The following is a 22143-nucleotide window of genomic DNA, read 5'->3' as shown; positions in this document are numbered from 1 at the left end:
GGTTTGCGTGTTTATTGGAAAAAGAATACTGATTGTGAGAGATAAACATCGAAAAGCACTGAGGGCCACAGTTGTGAATTTTAGTGCGGCTTTCATTAATTTAAACAATAATGAGAAGATATTGTCGTGCTATAATAAATTTTTAGATTAGAATATTTTGTTTATAAAATTCCAACGCCTTATCATTTTTTATTCAACTGTTAACTGTTGTTTATGAATCGATTGAATGTTTTTAAATAAAAAACTTGGGTTGATTGTATAAATTTAGATTCGTACCTATGTAAAACTTTTAAAATGTTTTTGCATTTTAATAATACAATATTATTGCTGGATGATAACTTTTCATCGGTGGAACGTACGCCACCATAATTGCGGGTGTATATGGAAAGGGCAAAGGACGCCATAACGCCTTAAAGAGGCTTGTACTCGGGTGAGGTCGACCACTGACCGGCCGGTTATATAGCTGCTTTGGATTAGCATGTGGTTGCACGCAACCCTGACGTTCAGGAAGACGATAAGAGAATAGGTAACCGTTTCCTCGGCTACCTAACTTTTCAACCCGTGACCCGCTGCTCTGTGCGTTTAATACAACGTTGATCATTGTTCAAAATTTTTAATTTTCTGCCGTACATATATTCGACTATTTTCAGATATCATGGAAATAATTAACGATTAATTATTGGCGTAATTTTGCTTTCTTTATTTTACGTGGAAAAAGATTTTGTTTAGGAAATGTAGAAACATAGAATTTACTGAAAAAAATTATTTATTCGTCTATAAAAAATACAAAGGTGTACAAAAATTTGTTGTACGATAGGTCGTTGTGCAAATAGTCGATGACTAATATTGAAGTATAAATTAAATTGTTCGAAAAATTTAGCACTCATTGTAATAATAACAAATATCTTTTACGTGTCATACATATCAATTCATTCATAAAAATATCAATTACATACATAGCAATTATGAATTAAATATACATTTTTTCCAAGTTCTTTTCATGTACTAAATAGGCTACAATAAATAATTTTCGGGCATCTTGTATCTAAAGTTGCAACAGTCGATGAGTCATTTTATTTTTTGTTATTTGGTTTAACATAATTATTTACAAAATAATCCTGATTTTTCTGCATCTAAAGAATATGCAGTGGCATAGGTAGCGTGAATCACGAGTGACCTCAATACTTATTGACTTGCTATAATTCCGTTGTTTCAATCTTTTTTCCTAAAGGATTGACGATCGTATTAGGTCCTGAATAAATTGGTGAATTTCTATTAAAATTATTTTCAATGTCGATACTCTCCACACTGTAATATTAAAAAAATATATATATAGACTATAATAGTATATTTATAAATTATACGTTATGAGTTGCAAATATGAAATATTTAAAATCTGAAATATAACATTGAATCGAATTTTTTACGATGCATACATAAAAGAGATAGAAAATCTAATTATTATTAACATGATGTGTTTACAGTGATTATTTTCAATTCATCGAAATTATTTTGTTTTTAATCAGGAATAACTTTGTAACTTACAATTAGTAGAAGAGTAATTTCATACCTAGAAATAGTTGAAACTCTTGGCTCTATGTAATACGGCTTATCCTCAGCTCTTTGGTTTGTATTAGCTTCATTCATCATCTCCTCATTATTAAGCGCGTTTTCGTCGAGAGAATCTCTTTCGGACGTATGACTGAACGACTCATCGTTCTTGAACCATTCATTTTCATAAGCGTGCATCCATATAGGATTCGATCCTTCGACGCTGTGTTTATTCGTGTTCGGGACGCGGCCAGGACTTCTAATAAATTCCGAGTCCGATGCACCTTGAAGATTATAATATTAAAATAAATTTAATATCGTAACATTGGAAATAATATATTCCGTCAAAAGTTATTGGAAATATTTTCTTGCTGATATTTAATTAGAAGTCTTTCCTAACTGTGTCATAAATTCTAGAATTCTTTATGGTCTGAACTGTGTGAATTGAAATTCTAATAGGACATTAACTTGACAGAGGTCCTAACAAGTGGCAAACAGAGTTAGAGGGGGGAGGAGTAGAACTGGTAGAAATAGTTATTTGCATTTCAAGTTACCGAATGGTGATGCGTTCGCCGCTTTCAGTTGCCTTCGGAAAGACGCCCTTTGGGACAAACATAAAGCGACACACAGAATCAGTAGAGCTCCTAGAAAAAGGGTCAACGTGAGAAGCCAGAAAGTCGTTCCAGCTTGTTCATATTGTATAATCGGCTCAGGCTTCGCCGGCTGCGTATCAAGAACGTTGAATTCCTTGAATAAGTTGTCGAGTTTCTCGATGTTCCTGTCGACCAACTCGAGAACCTCGGATACCTCGAGGATCGAATTGTCCCGACGATTCACGAGATGCAAATATAAATCCGTTTTCGTTCTATCCACGGAACCGTCTTGATTTTCATGCACTTTATATTCGTCAACGTTAATTATAGCGCTAGTAACGTTACCCAGAATTCTGTGAATGGAAAATTTAGACTTTAGCTTAAACATCTTTAAATATTTCTTTAGAGTTAAATGAGTTTAAATCATTATTTTAAAGCGTGGAAAAATTAAATTTAAAAAAGTAATCAGAAATATTTTACTTTGTCATCAAGATTTGCTTATTACAATTGGCAAATAAAAATATCATCTTAAAAAGCTATTATTTCAATAATTTGTTATACAATATCCTCATTTTGCTTTAATAAAATAACTTTGTGCGTGACGTCACGCTAATGCGAAATACATTGCACTTACTCTCGAAAAGTCTCGATTCGACTTCTGACTTCTGGCGGATGTTGACGGAGAACAAAACGAACCCTTTGATCCTCCCGTAATAAATAGATAAAAACTCTCGCGGTGTCTTGTAAGCCATATGTATCGTTAACGAGTACCTATATTATATAATACACAAGTAATATCTTGAGTTATTTTTATTACAATAAATAAAATAAAATTTAATTTATAAATTATTTTTAAAAATTACACGAAGATGTAGCGGTATTTGTTCACACGAGAAAAAAAATACACACACACACACACACACACACATAATAACACTGAAGCTAGCAGACAGACTTGGTAGACGACCATCGCGCGACGCAGTGATTCTCAACAAGGGTTTTGCTCACAAAGTCTGTGCTGCGCTAAAAAATTGTTCTAAGCAAATAATTTCAGAGAATACATTATATATCACTTGAGAATAGTCGTACGAAGTAACATTTCAGGATTAACAAAAAAAAAACACTAAAAACAGTACATATGATGTTCTGAGATTTACAGGCTGCATTCGGAAATAAATATCCCGGAAACATATTTATAAGTTCTATGTTACAAGAGGGTACATTTTTTAAAACTTTGCACACACCTTCTGGGCAATATACGAGTAAAATTTAAAAAAATGTACTCTTTTAGAACAGAAATTGTAAACAAATTAATTTTGAACAGAGATTTTTCGTTTATCTATGAATTTAATTTTGTCATAACATTTTCTTCAAGAGAACTCTTTTTTAAACTTTACTGATAACTTTGTAATATTGTCCAGAAGGTGTGTTTAAAGTTGTAAGAAATGTATCCTCTTAGAATAGAAGTTATAAACAAATTAATTTTAAAGAAAGAGATTTTTCATCTATTTTTGAAGTAAATTTTTTATAATTATTTTTCCAAGATGGTACATTTTTTTTAATTTTACTGGTAACTTCCTGTTTTACTGGTAATATTTCCCAGAAGGTGTATGCAAAGTTTTAAGAAATATACTCTCTTATAACAGAAGTTATAAACATATTTCCGGGATATTTACTTCCGAATGCAGCCTGTAAATCTTAGAACATTATATATACTGCTTTTAGCGTGTTTTTTTTTTATCAAACCTAAAATGTTACTTCGTACGACAGTTCTCAAGTGGTATATAATGTATTCTCTAAAATTATTTGCTTAAAACAATTTTTTAACACAGCAGACGTTGTGAGCAAAAACCTTGTTGAGAACCGCTGTGTCGAGCGTGTTTCGCGGCGGCCGTGCTAGCTTCAGCATCATCATACATATACAGTCTCATGTATCTCACATGAATTTTATCAAAGTGATATATGGTATATATCATTAATATAGGTATACCATGAAATCGAAGTAGCCCTTCATCCCTCGTTGAGGATCGAAATTTAGACTCACTGTTCCATCATCCTTATTTATTAAAAATGGCTGCACTTGCATATCTTCGAAGCCTTCAGTTAATGTCATATGAATTTTGCCTACTTGATAATAACTAAGTACAGCATTGTCGCCAGTGTCCGCATCAATTGCCTGCAACGTACGTTCACATATTGAATGCATAAAAATAAATTTAATATTTGAAACATACTGCAATTAATTAATATTGAATGGCACTTAAAGGAGATAAAGAGATTTAAAAAATCAAAAAAAGTTTGTTGTCTTTTTGAAAACATAATGTAACGTTACCTTCACATTCATAAACTGCGTGCCAAAGTCTGCTTCGGTGGTAACGCCACCCGTGAAAACTTCTTTAATAAATTGCGGTGCGTTGTCATTAACGTCATCAACCCTTACGATAACTTGTAATAAGGTGGCGTCATTCTTGTCGAACGTCATTTGGTTTTCCGGCACGGTCTTGCAATCCTCCGTTGCTTTAATAAGCAAAATATGTTCTTCTTGCTGTTCTCTATCCAGCAACTTAGCAGTCTAAATAATAAATAATATAAATTCGTCTCAAGTCCCAAGAGATGAAAAGCACAAAGTATATGCACGTGTGTAAACTTTTATTCGGACAATGCATTATTTAATAAGCGACTTACGCCAAGCTCGTGTTTATAAATATCCAAAACGAACAGTCCATCGTCGTTTCCGCCAACTATGAAATAACAGACTTGAGTGGGAGGCTCTTCCAAATCGTCAACGTCGTCATTGTCAAACGTTTCTGGGAGTAACACCATTTCCGATCCTGGCGGCTGTTCCTCCGTGAAGTTAACGTTAAAGACGCTGATTGAAAATTGCGGCTCGAAATCGTTGATGTTCCGCACATAAATAATTAGATCGAGATCTGAGCTTAAAGGTGTCGGAGTACCCAAATCATATGCTTCGACGCGTATCTATATCGAGATTACTTCGTCAATTTTGCTTACGAAAAAGTTCATAAAGTAATTAAATAACTAGACAGAAAAAGGAATAAGATTTCATTTAAATTTCACGATTATATGTTTGCATACCTCGTATAATTTTTGAGTCTCTCTATCGAGCGGTAACTTCAAGGATATCACGCCGATTTTCTCGTCGATGTGAAAGGTCTTCCAATGGCCCGCGAGATCTTGCTTTAAACGATAATGCACATCGCCGTTTAATCCTGTATCGGCATCTATCGCCTCGATTTGAATAATCGGACTTCCTATTGTTATGTTCTGAAATTGTTCCATTACATTATTAACGCTGTTTTGTACACGCATTAGAAATACTGCATTATGCAAATTGGCCAGAAACACGAACCTCTGGAACACGGATGGTGGTGTTGTGTTGAGGACTCACGAACAAAGGCGGATTATCGTTGTAATCCGTGACGCAAATTTTCAAAATTCCATTATCCTTATTGGATGGTGTTCCCAGATCGCGTGCTTCGACGCTTAATGTGTAATTTCCGAATTTTCCTCTCAATGGTTGCGCAGCTTTTATCTTTGCCGTCAAATAATCAGTTTGTTCCAATATAAACAAACCTGCTGACCAAAATTTAATCAATATCATTTGATATCAATCACATTTTATATTAAATTACAATTTAATATTAAATTTATTTATCTTAAACTATTTAACATACATGCATTATATCGTTAATTGCGAATGTTACGTTTCATTGAACAGTTTTCAAAAATTAATTGCGTACCTAATTCATTGCCGGAAGTGATCCTAATTATAACGCGTCCATTTGGCGTCTCCGAATCGTCAATATCCTCCACTTTTATAACGTAAATCAAGTCCCGCACGTCGTGAAATTCAGATATCGAGATGCAGTCCTGAGGTAAATCCATTTTCGGAGCGTTGTCATTTACATCGATGACTGTCACTCTAAAACAATATCCTTCGTTTTACAGTCATATTACCTAAGCAACTTACAGTTTAAAATTAAATTAAAAAATTCATATTTATTGTGAAATTAATCAATCGAGAAACTGCATTTTGAAATTTTGTGAACGTACTGAATTTGCTTAAACGCGTTTCGGGACTCTCCCGCCGTATAACCAAACTGATAATTATCCCACGCTTCTATGACCAAAACGTAACTGTGTTTGGTTTCCCAGTCCAGAACGTCAGCCACGGTCAATGATCCCGTTTCTGAGTGAATAGCGAAAATCCCCTGTTTTTGGAATGACATTAAATTATATAACAACTTATATTTGTTTAAATTAATATGATCTATTATAAGTTTTGTCTTGGATGAACAATGAGGTTAAATATTGCGCTGCAAAGTAACAAATGTAAAATTATTATAAAGACTTCTGTGCTTATTATGAAAATACAGTTTTATAATTAGCATTTCCTACCTGAGATGACATTCTGTCCAAGAGATAAGTAATTTTCCCATAGTCGCCGCTATCAGAATCTGCTGCCTGTATAACAGCGATTTCCGTGCCAATTTTCGAATTCTCCATAACGGACACAGTACTGATATTTGAAACAAAATATGGGTTATTGTCGTTTTCGTCTAAGACTTGAACGTATACTTCCGATAGACTTGACCTACAAAATTTAACACAGTTTAATCAGTTTGACATATGTAATAGAAGAATAACGTTAGAAAATTATTATTTAATCAGACAGAAATTTCGGCTACTTTTAAAATTAACTATAATATAATGAAAAGAAAATTGTACACGAAATTAATGCAAATTTATTTACGTAACATAATAACTTAATTATTATTAAATTGCTTAACTCTTACCGAGGTGGAATTCCAGAATCCGTGGCTTTAACAGTTAAATTTAGCCAGGAATACATTTCTCTGTCGATTTTGTTAGCAACGACCATTTCTCCGGTCTCAGGATCCAAATGTACAAGATCGGCAATCTCTTTCGGCCCTTGTAAGGAATACGTAATACTACGATTTTTATCGGCATCGTCGGCGACAATATTCGCGATGTTGACACCATTTTTACTGTTTTCGGTAACAGATCGTCTATAAAATGGTCTCCGAAATTTAGGATTATTATCATTCTCATCCTCGATAATTATACTCAGTGTGGCTGCAAATATTTTTTATTATTACGCTTTTATCAAATATTTTTATAACAGAAAAGTTTTAGAAAATACTCCGAAAACTTTTGCGGAGAGATTTGAAGAAAGGCTTCGCCATCTGCGAACGTAAGAACTTTTAAAACTCACCAGATGCAGTTTGCAAGCCTCTTACTGCGGCCAAGTCCTCGACTACAAGTCCTAGTCTGATGGTTTCTACTTTCTCCCTATCTAATAGCCTTACTATGCGTAGCAAGCCATCCAATGCATTTAATTCTAGCGCTGCTAGATAGTCATACTCTTGCACTTTAATCAAAGTACCCTCCTCATTTCGTGCCTCCGATGAGTTGGGATCTACGCGATAACGTAGAATCGGTGCCACGTCTGGATCTTCCGCCACTACGCGATGAACATAGGCACCGACCTAAATCCATTCACTTATTGATAGAATTTATAAATCAGCAGACACAACAAGCGTCTGATAAAGCAACTAATTTAATTGGGGCAAGTGTTTCAATTGCTGTCGCTTTTGTCAATTGTGGTATTAAAGTGGTATTAAAATACGAGGATGTATTAAAAATATTTGTTTTTGTTTTTAAAACGTAAATATTCAAAATGTTTTAACATTAAACTAACTATTATGTAAATATAAGTAAAAGCGTATTAATAAATAGATAGATGCAAGTGGTAGTCAATCAAGTAAGCAATTATAGATTCATATCTTATATTTTTATTTCTTTCATTATTTAAATAATAAATCAATTTTTTTGAGCTTGTTTTTATTTTATGTATACTAAAGTTTTTACTTGAATAAAGATGAAAAAGAATGTTGATTTTATGTTTAAAAACTACAAAATAAGTATATCAATTGTCGCTATGTGTTAAAAGCGGCAGTAATTAGGACAGTTGCCCCAGCACATACCTGAGTGTTTTCTCTGATAGTGACAGTCCCAGGATCGATGAAAACAGGCGGTTTATTGTTAACATCTAGGATCGTGATGTTCACGAGAACTTCAGCTGTTCGTTGAATTTCCGTACCGCTATCGATGGCGATAACGTTTAAGTTGTATCTCATGGTTTTCGGCGATGTAAGATCCGGATCTAAGTTCGAACCCGGTGCCACTCGAATCACGCCTGTCTCGGGACTAATTACGAACTTGTCTTCGGCCCCGCTTTGTATTCGATAAACCAATTTATTATTCGGCGACGACAAGTCTTTGTCCCAAGCTTTCACCTGCGAACAATTCTTTATTCATCTATTTCTCTGCGATAACGTTTAATTATTTATCAATCTTTCATTTCTCAATTTTTCACTCAATTCAAAAATTTGAATCTACAATTTGGCGACAACTTGTGTAACGTATCTGCACAGTACAAAATTTTATATTAAATTTAACATATTTTATGTCCCAAACAGATTATTTAAATTTTTCTATTAATTGAACACAAGATGAATATGTTAGAAAGTGATACAAATATGTAAAAAAAATGTTTTTACTGTGTATAATTACGTACTTGTACAATACTCGTGCCACCCGGCAAATCCTCACGAATATTTCTCTTATACGTAGCTTTTTCGAAAACTGGAGCGTTATCATTAACGTCCCTCAAGTAAATGACCAGAGGAACGTCAGAAGTTAGACTCGGTGTGCCCAGATCCCTGGCTCTTACTGTCAATCTCAATTGACGTATAATCATTTCTTTGTGTCCCTGATTGATAGGCAGAGCCTCGTAATCCAGGGGACGGATGGGTGCAACAACGCCACGTTTCGGATCGATGGTAAAATTTCGAGAGAACTCGCTTGATATCAGAGCATATACTATCTCACTGTTTCGCGTCCCTGTACAGATATATATATATAAGCGTTATACATCGTAGATAGGGATTTATGTTTCATCTTTTTTTTTTTATATTTTATTAAATGTTGCCTGACCGTTTAAATCGTTGTCGGACGCCTCGACGATCAGAGGCGATTCGAAGTGATCTTCATTCTCTAACAGCACCGCCTCATATTTATTTTGCAGAAATATAGGAGCGTTGTCGTTAACGTCGTCAATATTAACTATCAATTGGGCGGAGTTGCGATTTCCTTTTCCAAGATTGTCTCGCGCCTCGACGGTGAGATAATGCCGAGCAACTAATTCTCGATCGAAACTTGGACCAACATGCTTGACCGTTATCACGCCGGTGAGAGGGTCCATTGCCAATCTGTGATGAAAATAAATTTATTAAATTTTGGTTTCATTATTTTACTAATGTCTTATTAATATTACACAAAAAATCAATATCAAATTAGCAATTCGTTGTTTTATATATATAAGCAAGATTATCAAATTTTCTTGAAAGAATTTATAATTTTAAACGAACATGATTAGCTAGCATAAAGAAATTTTGTTTACAACAATGCAATTCTATAAAAATATTTTTTAATATAATAAAATTAATGTTTTTTTAATTTTTTGAAAATAATAGACAACATAAAGTTTTTATTGGTATAGTTTATTTATTAAAATAGTAAACAATGCTCGATAAATTGAATTTTTAATTGGCACGGTATATATACCTAGATGATTTTAAAAGTAATATTTTAAATTTATTATCTTACGCATGTGCAATGCTACCGCCTAAAGTTGTATATCGTATCCCTTCTGTTCCAAAGTTACCACTGTCTCCGTCCAAAGCCTGTACCCAAGCCACGGTCGTTCCCTCGGCACAATTTTCTGGTATCGACACTTCGTAGGTACTTTTTGTAAACTCGGGATAATTGTCATTTTGATCCTTGACAAAGATCGTAACTGGCACCGCGCTGTACTTCGGCGAAACCGCCGTGATTTCTTTCGCGACGAGAGTGAGGTTTACCACTGCAAGAATCAAATCCGTAAATTTTACACGTATCCCAATACAAACTAAACACATAATACAACAATATTAACCGTTTAGTTATAACATAAAAAAAATGAATATTGCAGTTTTACCGGATATTTTCTCAAAGTCAAGTTTACTGGAATCCTTAACGCGTATTAAAAACGGCGCCTCATTAATCCCGCGATATGGTGTCACATCAAATATCCCACCGTCGCCTTGAATGAATATTTGAAATGTGCCATTGGAACCCTAAGAAAGTTCATTATTCATTAGCTATAAACTTCTTATTAACCAAGCTTGGTTTCAAGCATATAATTATTACGTACACGCTTGTACGCAAGTAAGATACATCGCATTGAACAATTTGAAATTTGAAATTTTCCCCGCGCACCGATTGAATCGCCCGCAGTTTGTCCGCCAACTTCAGAGCGTTCAAAAGTGCGCGTCGCGAGTCGCGTACTCGAACAACAGTACGTCGCGATCGATCTTTCATTAGTAAACAACGCGTGTTTCGCGGAATTCGCGCGATCGAAAATTGTGTTATTATTGTTCTGCGCACCGAATCCTGTATCATTCTCCTTTCGCCTCTCCGTATTGCCGGACGAATCGTCACGTCGTCGCGTCGCGTCGTACAGTTAACCCCGCTTTCCATGCACGCGTTGTCGCGCGCTCGACGCGCACAAAAAGGAATTTCAATCTTTGATCTGTTTACACGGTTGAACGGGCGCGTCTGAACAAAACACGCGTTTGCGATTGTAGTAATCCATAGAGACACGCGTTCGTGCTAAATAGCGCATGCATGGAAAGCAAGGAGTGACCGGCATTCCTCGATTCGGCATTCCTAACCCTAATGTGCCGCGCGCGGTAAACCAGAGTGCAGATGTTGTTATCATCGTAATTCTCGCGGATGGCGAACGAAACGCCACAGAGAGCGAGGCAGTTCTAAATCGCAACACGTTTAATCGAGAAATATTAGTCCGTGTAATTAGTCCTGTATTCGTTGAGTTTCGGTAATTAGCGCCCGCGCGCGCGCTCGCTCGCTCGCTCGCTCGTGAAATCGCGTTCTCGTGCGCGCGCGCGCGTGTGTGTGTGTGTTAAGTGCCATGGGGAAGCGATTCAAGCAGCCACGTAGGATTCCGAGAGAAAGAGCTGGCCTGGATGATGTCGGGCGACCATGAAGAACGTCGAAAAGTGAGTAACCTATCATTTACTTGTTATTACTTATTATATGTATATTTAATTAATTTATGCAAGAACACATGCGTGTATGTGAGAGTATCATCGTTTCTTGTATGTACAGCGTGTACAGTTGTTTTTTGGAACGATGTTGCACGTTGCACGTGTATATTCGAATGTGTTGAAAGAGTAGCGATCGGTATATTGATAAAATTTTAACGCATGGATTTGTTATCATTTGTATTGGGTCGTATATTTATGGCTAATGAGTATGTCACGTATGTTGCGTGGACGCGCGCATTAATCTCGGCAACATTTTGTCGCGATTTTTTAAAATTTCTTTTTAATGAGGGTCATCAAAATATTAATCAAAGCGTAAAATTTTGGTTTTATATTAATTTTATGTTTAAAGAAAAAGTATTACACAAAGAGAAATAGGAAAGAAGATTTTTTAAAAGCAATTTGAAAAATTTTATAAAAAAAGAGGAAAAGTTATTGCTTCATACTTGAAATAATATATTCTTCTTCACCTGTATCATTGTTAATGTTATAAAAATGATAAGTTGAAGATGAAAAATTTCATATTCTTTGTTTCTTGAAAATTTCATTTTTTGAAATTGTTTGTTTTTTATAGAAAATTCTTTAATTATTTTGTAGAAAACAATTTTTTTAAGGATTCATTCTTTTTTACCAAATATGTTTTTTACCAAAAATTCTGTTTAAAAATCGCAATTTTTTAATAATATTTTTAACTTACCAAGTCGTGATCAAAAACTTCCGGTACAGCATCGCCAATGAAATTGACTGGCGTATTTTCTGGCGCGTTCTCATTTATTTCGGCACGGTATAGCATACTTCGAAACGTCGGCGTTTCATCATTTACGTCGGTTAGAATAATGGTCACCTCGGTACTGACAGACGGTGGTGGATTAATCTTGGATACTTCCTTCACCGTAATTTCGAGAATAAAAGTACCATCGCTGTTCTCCTCGGCCTCTCTATCTAATTGCGCTCTCGTGAATACAAGACCAGAAGTCGCATCAATGTCGAATAGATATCTCGGTCCCTTCGTGATGCTATAAGTCACTTTGTTGTTTATCCCCTTATCGCCGTCCACAGCACGAACTGCAATTAAATTTATTGTTGGGTTATTAGAGCAACAAAATCTTATATACACAATGTCCTGTAATAAAAAATATTGAAGTCACATAAGTCGAAAGCGATTAAAGTAAAACATTTGAAAAATAAAATTTTAATAAAAATTTGAATCGAATTTTTATTTAATAAAAATTTTTACAAAATTTAATACAATTTTTATTAAATAAAAGGATTAAAATTAATTTGAATATAATAGAATTTTCACGAAGCTTTCGAAATACTCTCAATAGAGAAGAATCCATCCTTAGACGGGTCCACAAAACAAGGCGTAAAAAGAGCGATCATTCAAGAGAATCACGAATAATCTGATTCAATGCTTCAGCTATCCAACGCCTGAGAGTTTATGGCTATCCTAGTTTTAAAGAACAGTAATGAGGGAACAAAGCGGATTATAACTTTTCGCGATCGTAGTTTTCTCACGTTATTCTTTCGTCAGAATAGAGCAAAGCGCGCATCACGATTATGCGATTATTAGAGCAAGATCGCTTAGATTTGTAATTGTTGTAGCGTTTAAAGGCAAAAATTATACACGTGCACGTACGTGCACACCACGTATCTTTATGCGCCTCCGTAAGTGTCGAAGTATGTCGAAACATGAAATTCTAAATTAATTGGCTGAAAACTGCTCATTATGTATTTTAGTTAATTTTATCTCTTAATTAAACGGCAGTTATTATAAATAAATTTATATACTTATGTTAGTATTCTGTTATCACGTTAATTTAAAATTCAATTTCGCAAATTGGAATTAATTTCGTTGTCTAACAAGTTGCAAGATATAACGCTGACCTTGCAAAACAGATGTGCCAATCCTGACATTTTCGCTGATCCTTGCGACAGGCGTCATGGCTATGAACTCCGGCGGTTGGTCCTCCACATCCTGTACTTTAATCAAAATCGCGGTCGTTCCCGTATTTACCTGGTGGGAGAGAGTGATTACATGTTTATCTAGAATAATTAAGTATTAGTAAACTACCTTACACAGGAAGTTGCCTCAAAGAAAAGCCTATAATAAATAACTGTATAACGACGCTTATGTAGATGATTATCTTCTAGCATTGTTCACCCTTCACTGCGCTTGGCTTTACAGGAAAAAGTCATTGAACTATTCATTAATTCATAGATCGTGCGGGTTTTATCGCAATGTCCGCGCGTATCGCGCGTTTTGTTAAATAATACCCTTATAATTTTTGGAACTTTTAACAAACGCACCTTATTCAAGTGTATGACTTATGCCGATAATGTATACGTAAAATATTGAATTGTTTTTACAAGAATAAAGTAATCGTGTCCATTTTTTCTCTCATTTATGATACTTGAAAAGAATCGATATATTTGATAAAACGTATTTAACAAAGAATAATAGTGCTCACTTAAATAAAAAAAAAAAAAAAATACCTTTTCATTTATTGCACGATCTATAGCCAGGATCCGCAGTTGATACAGATACTTTCGTTCGTAATCCAAGGAACCCACTAAACGTATAACGCCCTTGCCATTGACGGTCGATATGCTGAAAACGTTGTTATCGCCGTCCAATTCCTGAAGGTAGTATACCACTTGACCATGAGCACCTAAATCGGCGTCCGTAGCTTCCACCGTTGTTAAAACACCTGGGCGTGAATCCTCCCGAAGTGTTAACGAGGTAGGATGTGGGCGAAAAATCGGAACATTATCGTTAATGTCCTCGACAAGAAGCAGCAGACTTTGCGTAATGAAATTTCCTTCTCCCAATCTTCCATCCGTCAATGTTAACACGAGTGCATATTCGTCTTTCGTCTGACAAAGCGCAAATTACATATACATTTTATATTTGAGTAATCTTTTTAAACAATCTTTAATTTGTGCAAAATTTAAGATAGAATTTTGTTTATAATTTTCTGGATTGGCTAAATTAATTTTTTTAATGGTAAATTAAGTTACAGTTAATGGTACATAAAATTAATTATAGTTGTGCTAAAAATTGCACGAATAAGAAACTAACTCAGTTAAAAGTTGCGTTAAGATTAAATTAAAAGTATTTGAATTTTAATTATATTAAATTAAATTGTTGTAATTAAAAAAAAAAGATTATTTTAAATAACACAAAACAATTGCAATAGATTATTACAAATAAATTTAATATTTTATTGTAAACTAAGTCTATATGAAATAATTAAAAAAAGTATTGTTTTTACATGGGAAATAATTTTTTTATATATTATAGATAAATTTTTAACTTAGAAAAAATTTTGAATTTTTTACTATCCAGTGCTGATAATTTTATATGATTAATTTTTGTGTTACGTACTGTATATATAAAATTTTATATATATATATATATATATATATATAATTAAAGACGATTCTATTTTAAAATCTGATTTGAGCTGTAGACAAGTTATAAAGTAGAATTAATGTTTAAAAGATATTAAATTGCATGAAAATTAAAGTATAAGAGATAAAATATGATTTAAACTCAGCTTGATCGATGTTTTAAAAAATTGTAACATCGCGCGCGATGGTATATTATTATGATTTGAATGCGAGCACAATCATCTAGGATAGAAAGTTAATTTCGAAACGCGTTATTTACGCGTGCACTGATGACGGCTACAAATGACAGCTTTGCGCAGTGGACCCTCGTAAAGATGATCGGTAAATTACATTTGTCTTCGCTCTGCTGATACTTAAATTTCTCTTCAATGGTTTGTTGGACTGTAATATTGAAGTTGTGATCCGAAGAAAAGGCTAATCGCTCGTGAAAAACAAAAATAATCGTGTTGGAACAACACAAGAATTATTGCGGTACCTCTTCCTGCATTATTTTTGCTTTCCTAGATATGTAGCTTAATGGTTGTCACTTAACAATGTTCATTGTTGTTAAAACGAGTAATGTTACGATTTAGTTTTCGCGATCTTTGATATGATTTAAAACATTTTTTTTAATATAAATATCTTTTTACAATTTTGATAAATTAAATTTTTTAGAATATAGATTATGGATTACCTCTCTGTCCAGCAACTTATTCAAAAAAATGTTGGCTTCATTGAAACCAAAATTTTCCACTCGAATCACGTCGCTACCAGGTTGCTCTCGAACGCCAAAAGTTAATATATCGTTATCTGGGTCGATGCCTCTGAGCTTATAAATTAGGCTACCTGTAAATAACTTCTTTATAAATTTACAGTTTTTATTGAACTCAATATAAATGAAAAGTACGATAATCACAAAGAGAAAATAAGAAGAAGAAATTCAGTGATCCTAATCGTTTTAAAACAATCGAGAATCATCCAAAAATGAATTTTATTGCTCTATTAATTCATATTTAAGTAGAAGGATTCATTCGTATCTAAATAGGAGAAAAAAGAAAAATTGAGAGTGAAAGAGGTATTATAAAGAAACATTCATTTTCGCGTGTTAAAGACAAAGTGGCAACGGTTTATACAACGGTGTTTGAAAATCGGTGCGTTAAACTAGCAATAAGTTTTGTGATCCGTAACCTGCGCAAGTATGCATGAAGACGCGCCCGTGCTCTTTCACTATGAATTAATCGATCATAAATTTCCATTCCACTGTGTGCTTAATAGAAGTTGTAGCCAAGTGCAAACACTTGCTTATATGGAAATTTATGTTCAATGAATATGATGTTCGCTCTTTAAGAAGAGTGTATAGTCATTTTTTAAAAAGAATGCGCGTGCATTTGTTATTCTTACCAATCGGTGTTTCCGATCCTTCCTTCAGTCTGAGGACAATTTCTGTTTGTCCGTCTATGAGAAATCTGGGAGGATTATTTCTAGCCGAGCAATACGTTAAGAAATATCCAAATATGAAGTATAATTCTATTTTAAACCGGCTTCTTTTGAATGATCGCAATAGCCAGGAGGACGATCCTGTTTGCTTATCCGTCATCTTGATCGAACGATGCTTGTAATCGACATGTTCCTCCTCGTAGAATTTTTCACTTCTTAGTGAAATCAATGCATAGGCGTGCAGTTTATTAATAAAAATGCTCCTGTAAATAAGTAATAAAAATTATACTAGGAAAAATTAAAAAATGTATGTTGAACGGTTAAATTAGAATTATTAAATTGATTATAAAAAAATTAATGGATGATTATTCGTAATCTGAATAATCTGTAATAACATTGGAAACGTAGCTAAGAATAGTTATGTTTCTTATGTTATTACAGATGTATAGACTTATCAACATAAGAATATTATGAATATATTGTCATCTCGATACAGAATGATTCATCATATTTCTAAAGATATCATATTTTTAACATCATTATTGCATATCTCCTGTGTACATTTTGTAAACTTTGACATACATTTTATTTGTACACACGTACGCAGTCTATTTACTTGTTGCATTTAGTTTGATAACTAGTAAACCGGTATTCACGCTGAGTGGTTGCTTTCTCCTCGGTAGAACGTCGTCTTGATGCAATGTCAAGAGTATCCTGACGCGAATGATCACGAAGATTAAACCGGAGTGAAAGCCTACCGGAAGAAACGACGTTTTCTCACGGCTGTTAAATTGTGCCGTCGTACGCGATAATTAAAAGAAAAGACTCTTCCAACTGAACCCCTGCTACTCACGTTACGCAAGATATATTTAATATCTTGGTCCTTGTAGGATCTTACACGGCTTACGAGGCGATGATATAATATCGCATTGTTAGGAGAGAAAGTGTTACAATTCAAAACTCCGAATTAACTCGGCAAACCCATCCGAGCAATAAAAGGGATTTTTCGCGAGGATGAGTAATGAATTGCAATTTACAAGTGAAATTACAGTTTCAATAAAATTTCAATACAAAGTTCTGTAAGAAATTTATGATCACGAAATGTTGAAAGTTATAGAGGGTAACAATCTCACTTTTTTGATAAGTGAGAATTAATTCTTAATTACCTAAGAAATCTAATTAAAAATACATTCGATAGGTTCAAGATACTGTTTAACAGGGCCTGGTACGCGGAAGAAACGTTCGCACTGACCCGTGTTCGCGTAAGAATTCTTCGTTAAGATGGTTTGACACTTGAGGAACACTGAGCGAGCACACCGAACGGTGCTCTTCTTGCCAACAGAGTGTATCGGCCACGCTCTTGACTTTTAAGACTCTGCTAAATAACAGGCTAGTGCGAAGCTTCTCGATGTGCGGATACCCGTGTATTCAAATGTACACGATGTACGTGCGCTATCTGATTTCCAGCGAATAAAGACTGTGGCTTCTACACAGGAAACGAATCTCTTTTTATTCTGATGAGTATTGATAAGAATTATACCGAGTAACATGATTTTTAATAATGTAAACCAGGTCTTTCCGAACTCTCTTTTACGTATATTTTAAGTTAATTATAATTTTGTTAAAATTCTGAAATATTATATTACGATACACTTTTAAACAGATAGAAGATTAAATGAATCACTATATATAATTAATTGCGATTGATAACTGTCTACAGCAAAGAATCTTTACAACGGAAAATACGTAGAATAATATTTTAAAGTTTTTAAAAGTAAATTGGACGTACTGGATCATTTATTACAAACTAAAGAAGTTTATGTGTATAAACTTTTCATTTAGTTCATAATAAATGACTTAGCATGTTCAACTTGCTTAGCTTAGAATATTATTCTACGTATTTTCTGTTGTAAAAATTCCTTGCTGTAGAGAGTTATCACTTGCAATTAATTATATATAATGATTCGTCTAATCTCTTTTATCTGCTTAAAAGTGCAATATTTGAATGCATAGCATGAAGTAGATTGCGTGACTAAAATTTTCTCTGGCTCCTTTACAACTGCATTCACCTTCGCGCGTCGCGAAATTCTTCGAGAAGATTGATCGATAGAATCAACTAACTTTAGATTCGAGATAATTTTATTGTTCAACTTTTTCTTCGTCTATTTTTACTTTCGGCACAAGCTGCTCGTATGAAGACGGGGCAATCCTTGTGAGCATTGACCGAAAAAAAAGTAACTTGTGTATTCCGTATAAAGGAAGTTTTTTCTCTCTCCATGCACGCTGCCTCGGATAAAGGGGCAATAAGGTCGTGTTTCCAATGGGGGGCTGTCCTGAGGTGCGTGACGTCATTTCCTACACCTGCCATGCATGCTTCCGAATGATAACACCGTCCGGGATATTGACATACACCCATAATACTGTCCGTTGCCTGGCCAACCCCATACAGAATTTCCTTGCGTGACGAGCTCCCTCACACCATCAACACATGCTAAGAATCTCCTTGGTGGGTGCAGACACGTCAGTTTGTCCGTGATATCGATACGTACATAGTTTTTATAATGTCGCAAAATTGAGGTAGTCCGTGGAGGAGGAGCAAACAAAAATAATAATTTTTCAAACAAATCCCGTATAAGCTTTTCACTTTTCTAATTTGAATGTTTTAATCCTAATTAAGAGAAAGTGAAGTCATTTTAAAGAGATTATTGAACTTCCGTTATTTTATTTAAAGTTGTTTGCGAGGACTCAAGAAAGACATTTCTTAAAAATATATATATATATATATATATATATATATATATATATATATATATATATATATATATATATATATATATTAGTTGACGTAGAAATTGTTAGCGGTTCGACAATTTTGCCAGCAAAAAGTTCGCCAATTCCAGAGTTTCCTGTGTTCGCCTGCGGTTACATCTGGTGTTACGACAATAAACAGATGCTACTGTGCGAACGAAGTATATAAGCGAAATAAATTTCTTTTTCACATTGCACTATGAGACGTTACTCGTGGGAGTGAAATTAATGGCGTCTTATCTCATCGTACGAATAATTACGATGAGATACAATGGCGTTGTACGATTATTTAATGAGAGGAGATATACTTTCATAACACTATAAAAGAATACATAAGCCGTGTTGAAGCGTGATTGCATTCTTGCATCATGAGCATTTTATTTAATAATTAATGTGTCGTCATAAGAAAATTTGGGTCACTAACAATCACCGATCACTATCCAGTGGTTAGCTTCGCTTCAACGTTTAATTTTGATTCCGTAATAAACGGAAGTCATGATATATGAAAGCAAAATACACGCTGGAGAAACGTATAGATATATTTTTACAAGTGTGTAATAAATAATTTTATTAAATTTATTTTAAATCATTTTTTGCAAATAATATTTTCTTAAATTAATTTTTATCCGGATTACAAAAAAAATGTGTTTATCTAGAATCAGGGTTAAATATCTAGTCAAATAATAAAGTTAAAAAATTAACAACTCAATTAATTTAAATGACATAAATTTTTAACTTTTACTAGTTATTTTTAAGATACAAATATTTTAATTTTTGATTTTTTTCTAAGTTAAAAATTTACTTATATAATAGAAAAAAATTTTTCTATATAAAAAACAATATTTTTTATTTGATTACAAATAAAATATTATATTTATTTGTATTCCTATTGTACTTAATTGTTTTGTTATTTTTAAAACTGGCGACATTCTAATTTAATTAAAATTAAAAATTTTTTAATTTAACTTAATCTTAGCTTTAACTAAGTTGGTTTTTTATTTGCAAGTTTTAATATAATTAAATTAATTACACGTTAATTTAGTATAAAAAAAATTATATGTTAATTTAGTTCAAAGAATATTAGCTTACTCAATCTTGTCTTGAATACATCGATTGAACTTTTTCTATAAAAGTAGAATAAGAATGTATATATCTCATTTTCTCGCCTTTTCGTGTTTCATGAAGTACAACTAAGTGGTATAACTTCAATTTTTACTTCGATCACGAAGAGAGATAGAGAGAGGCCTTCACTCCTGACTGAAGGTTTGTTGAAAATTGATTGTACAGTAACAAGTATACGAAACGTCTTGCTTTACGGATTACAAGGCCAGTTATCAAAGAGTGGCGAACAATACCGTTGATTCCGCGAATTAAACTTTCAGCGGTGGTGTCAGATAAGCATTAATTGCCCGTCAGATACGTGAGATTCCACACCGGCAAAATTCGTACCAGGATGTCGACTGTGATGGACGTGCTGTCTGTCAGTGTCACGTTTTAAAAGTTCTACGGAACTTTCTAAAAAATTGCGGACCGCTGCCTTTCCACGGCTAATCAAATCCGATAAAAAGGACAATTTATTAAAATGTGAAAATGAAGAGATAACCATAGGTTTTAACTCCGCGAGTCAATCGATTAACAGTCACAAAATTCACTTGTAAAATTTTATCATTAGACATATTAACGAGCTGTAACGTAATTTAAATACATCTTACTGCCAATGATTAAAAGGTATTCAGTTGTTTAAACATCCTCATTGTTCGCTAGACGAAAACACAAAAATCTTGATGCGTCAGAACAAAGGCTCTTTTCTACGGTAAGGAGTACAAAATAATACTAGCGTTCGTTTGAAAGTACTTTGTACTCACCAGAACTTTTATTTGACGTGTAGTACAATGGCGGGAACAGACTTGTTTGGTATGTCTCAGCGACGAAAACGAATGTTTTTATTCACACAATTGTCTTATTGTAACTTCAGTCTTTAGCACGCTGTGTCCATGCTAGCGTTAGCATAATTGAGAATCATGCAAAATGTGTTCGCACTGACACAACACTGTCAATAAACTCTTATAAAGGAATCAGAGCGAATTAGTTGATTTTTATTGTTGTTGCTCTTCAATTCTTTTCACACTGTAACATCGATAAAATGTCGAAGCGACGTCATTGATTAGTATTTCTTTTCAGTATCTTATCCATTCAGTAAGTCGTGTAACGCACGTAACACACATACAGTGACGGAAATCGAGGAGCTCATTATAATTTAATTATCAAATCACTGTCACTGTAATTAAAAATTCAAAATCTTTTTTCTAAGGGTAATCACCGTGTTTAAAATATTCACTCGAGTTTGAAGAGCGATCCCTTGCATTCCGCCGTTGATCGGAAGTGAAAATTTGCACGAGCCAAATCGGTGAATAAAACCTCTTTTTTTAAACTCTTCTTGTATTACGAATAACACTTTTTGCACTTTTTGTTCTTCCGGGTCTAAGGTAGATAAGACTAAAATAAAATCGAATTCTTTTCACGCGCGATTATGACGCTGACGAACGAATTTGCATAGAACCGTGTCATCGTCCGATCGGCCGTGAGCGCGGCGCTCACCTGTTCGAGTGAGCTTACGATAGTAAACTGAAGGTATACGGGCGAAGCCAGCGTGGTTCCCGTCGGGAGAGCGCAGAACGTTGCCTGGCATTCGTTCTGTGGCGTGAGCACTGACCGTGCACAGAACACCACAAAACGTACGGTTGTTCCACGTTAAATTCAGCCCGTCGTGCTCCCCGAGGCGTGCACGAGGGGGCTTTCCCCCCTCGTCACAACCTCCGGTCACCTGTGCCACCTCACCGCCCGCAGGGGAAGATATATTTTGTGGGGAATAGCAGGGCACCGTCTGCGGTCCGCCGATCGTTGATGGGAAAGCAACGGTAGCGCGATTATTAGCGGGATGGTATAATCTTCGATATCCGATGCGCCAGAGGAGCCGGATGATAAATTTTTATTAACGCGCGGCGGCGGACCCTTTGTCACGAAGTTACTTGAAAAAGTTACGCGAAAAGAAACAAAGTGATTTCTTTGTGTAAGTTAAGCCTAATGGAAGGCATTTACACATAATATGTAAAATTATTTAAAAGAAATAGTTTTATAAAAAAATATATATA

At 34.3% G+C, this 22143-nt stretch overlaps 2 protein-coding genes across 4 annotated transcripts in view; one reads left to right on the top strand and one right to left on the bottom strand.

Annotated features, from left to right (window-relative positions):
* The window catches only part of LOC105205834 (tensin-1), a 122160-nt gene that overhangs the window by 13423 nt on the left and 86594 nt on the right, over positions 1-22143 (top strand). For 2 of the 3 annotated variants that reach the window (XM_039449974.1, XM_039449971.1), the window contains exon 1: positions 10362-11308. The exons of the other annotated variant lie outside the window; for it this stretch is intronic. In XM_039449974.1, the coding sequence (XP_039305908.1) occupies positions 11276-11308 (33 nt within the window). In that variant the 5' untranslated portion in view covers positions 10362-11275. Of the gene's footprint in view, positions 1-10361; positions 11309-22143 lie in introns of those variants that run through there. 3 annotated transcript variants of the gene reach the window in all.
* LOC105205873 (cadherin-23) lies at positions 756-21813 on the bottom strand. The gene is made up of 25 exons (XM_039449967.1): positions 20857-21813; positions 16148-16446; positions 15441-15592; positions 13850-14230; positions 13241-13370; positions 12051-12418; positions 10228-10366; positions 9858-10113; positions 9186-9460; positions 8767-9092; positions 8174-8485; positions 7402-7675; positions 6962-7262; positions 6564-6759; positions 6219-6376; positions 5906-6087; positions 5515-5738; positions 5241-5429; positions 4830-5123; positions 4477-4716; positions 4135-4320; positions 2779-2915; positions 2106-2497; positions 1571-1835; positions 756-1308 (listed from the first exon to the last, which is right to left on the bottom strand). The coding sequence occupies exons 2-25, from the start codon at positions 16341-16343 to the stop codon at positions 1197-1199; spliced, it is 5685 nt and encodes a 1894-aa protein (XP_039305901.1). The 5' UTR covers positions 16344-16446; positions 20857-21813; the 3' UTR covers positions 756-1196.

This window comes from Solenopsis invicta, chromosome 5 (assembly GCF_016802725.1).
Source record: "Solenopsis invicta isolate M01_SB chromosome 5, UNIL_Sinv_3.0, whole genome shotgun sequence".
Lineage (NCBI taxonomy): Eukaryota > Metazoa > Arthropoda > Insecta > Hymenoptera > Formicidae > Solenopsis > Solenopsis invicta.
This window is presented reverse-complemented; position numbering and strand designations above follow the sequence as displayed.

Excerpts from the sequence above, each read along its gene's own strand:
- LOC105205873 (XM_039449967.1), bottom strand. The coding sequence starts at position 16,343 with ATGACGGATAAGCAAACAGGATCGTCCTCCTGGCTATTGCGATCATTC. Across the intron at positions 15,593-16,147 it reads AGGATCGGAAACACCGATTG|GTAGCCTAATTTATAAGCTC; the intron begins GTAAGAATAACA and ends AGTTATTTACAG. Across the intron at positions 7,263-7,401 it reads AGGCTTGCAAACTGCATCTG|CCACACTGAGTATAATTATC; the intron begins GTGAGTTTTAAA and ends AAATATTTGCAG.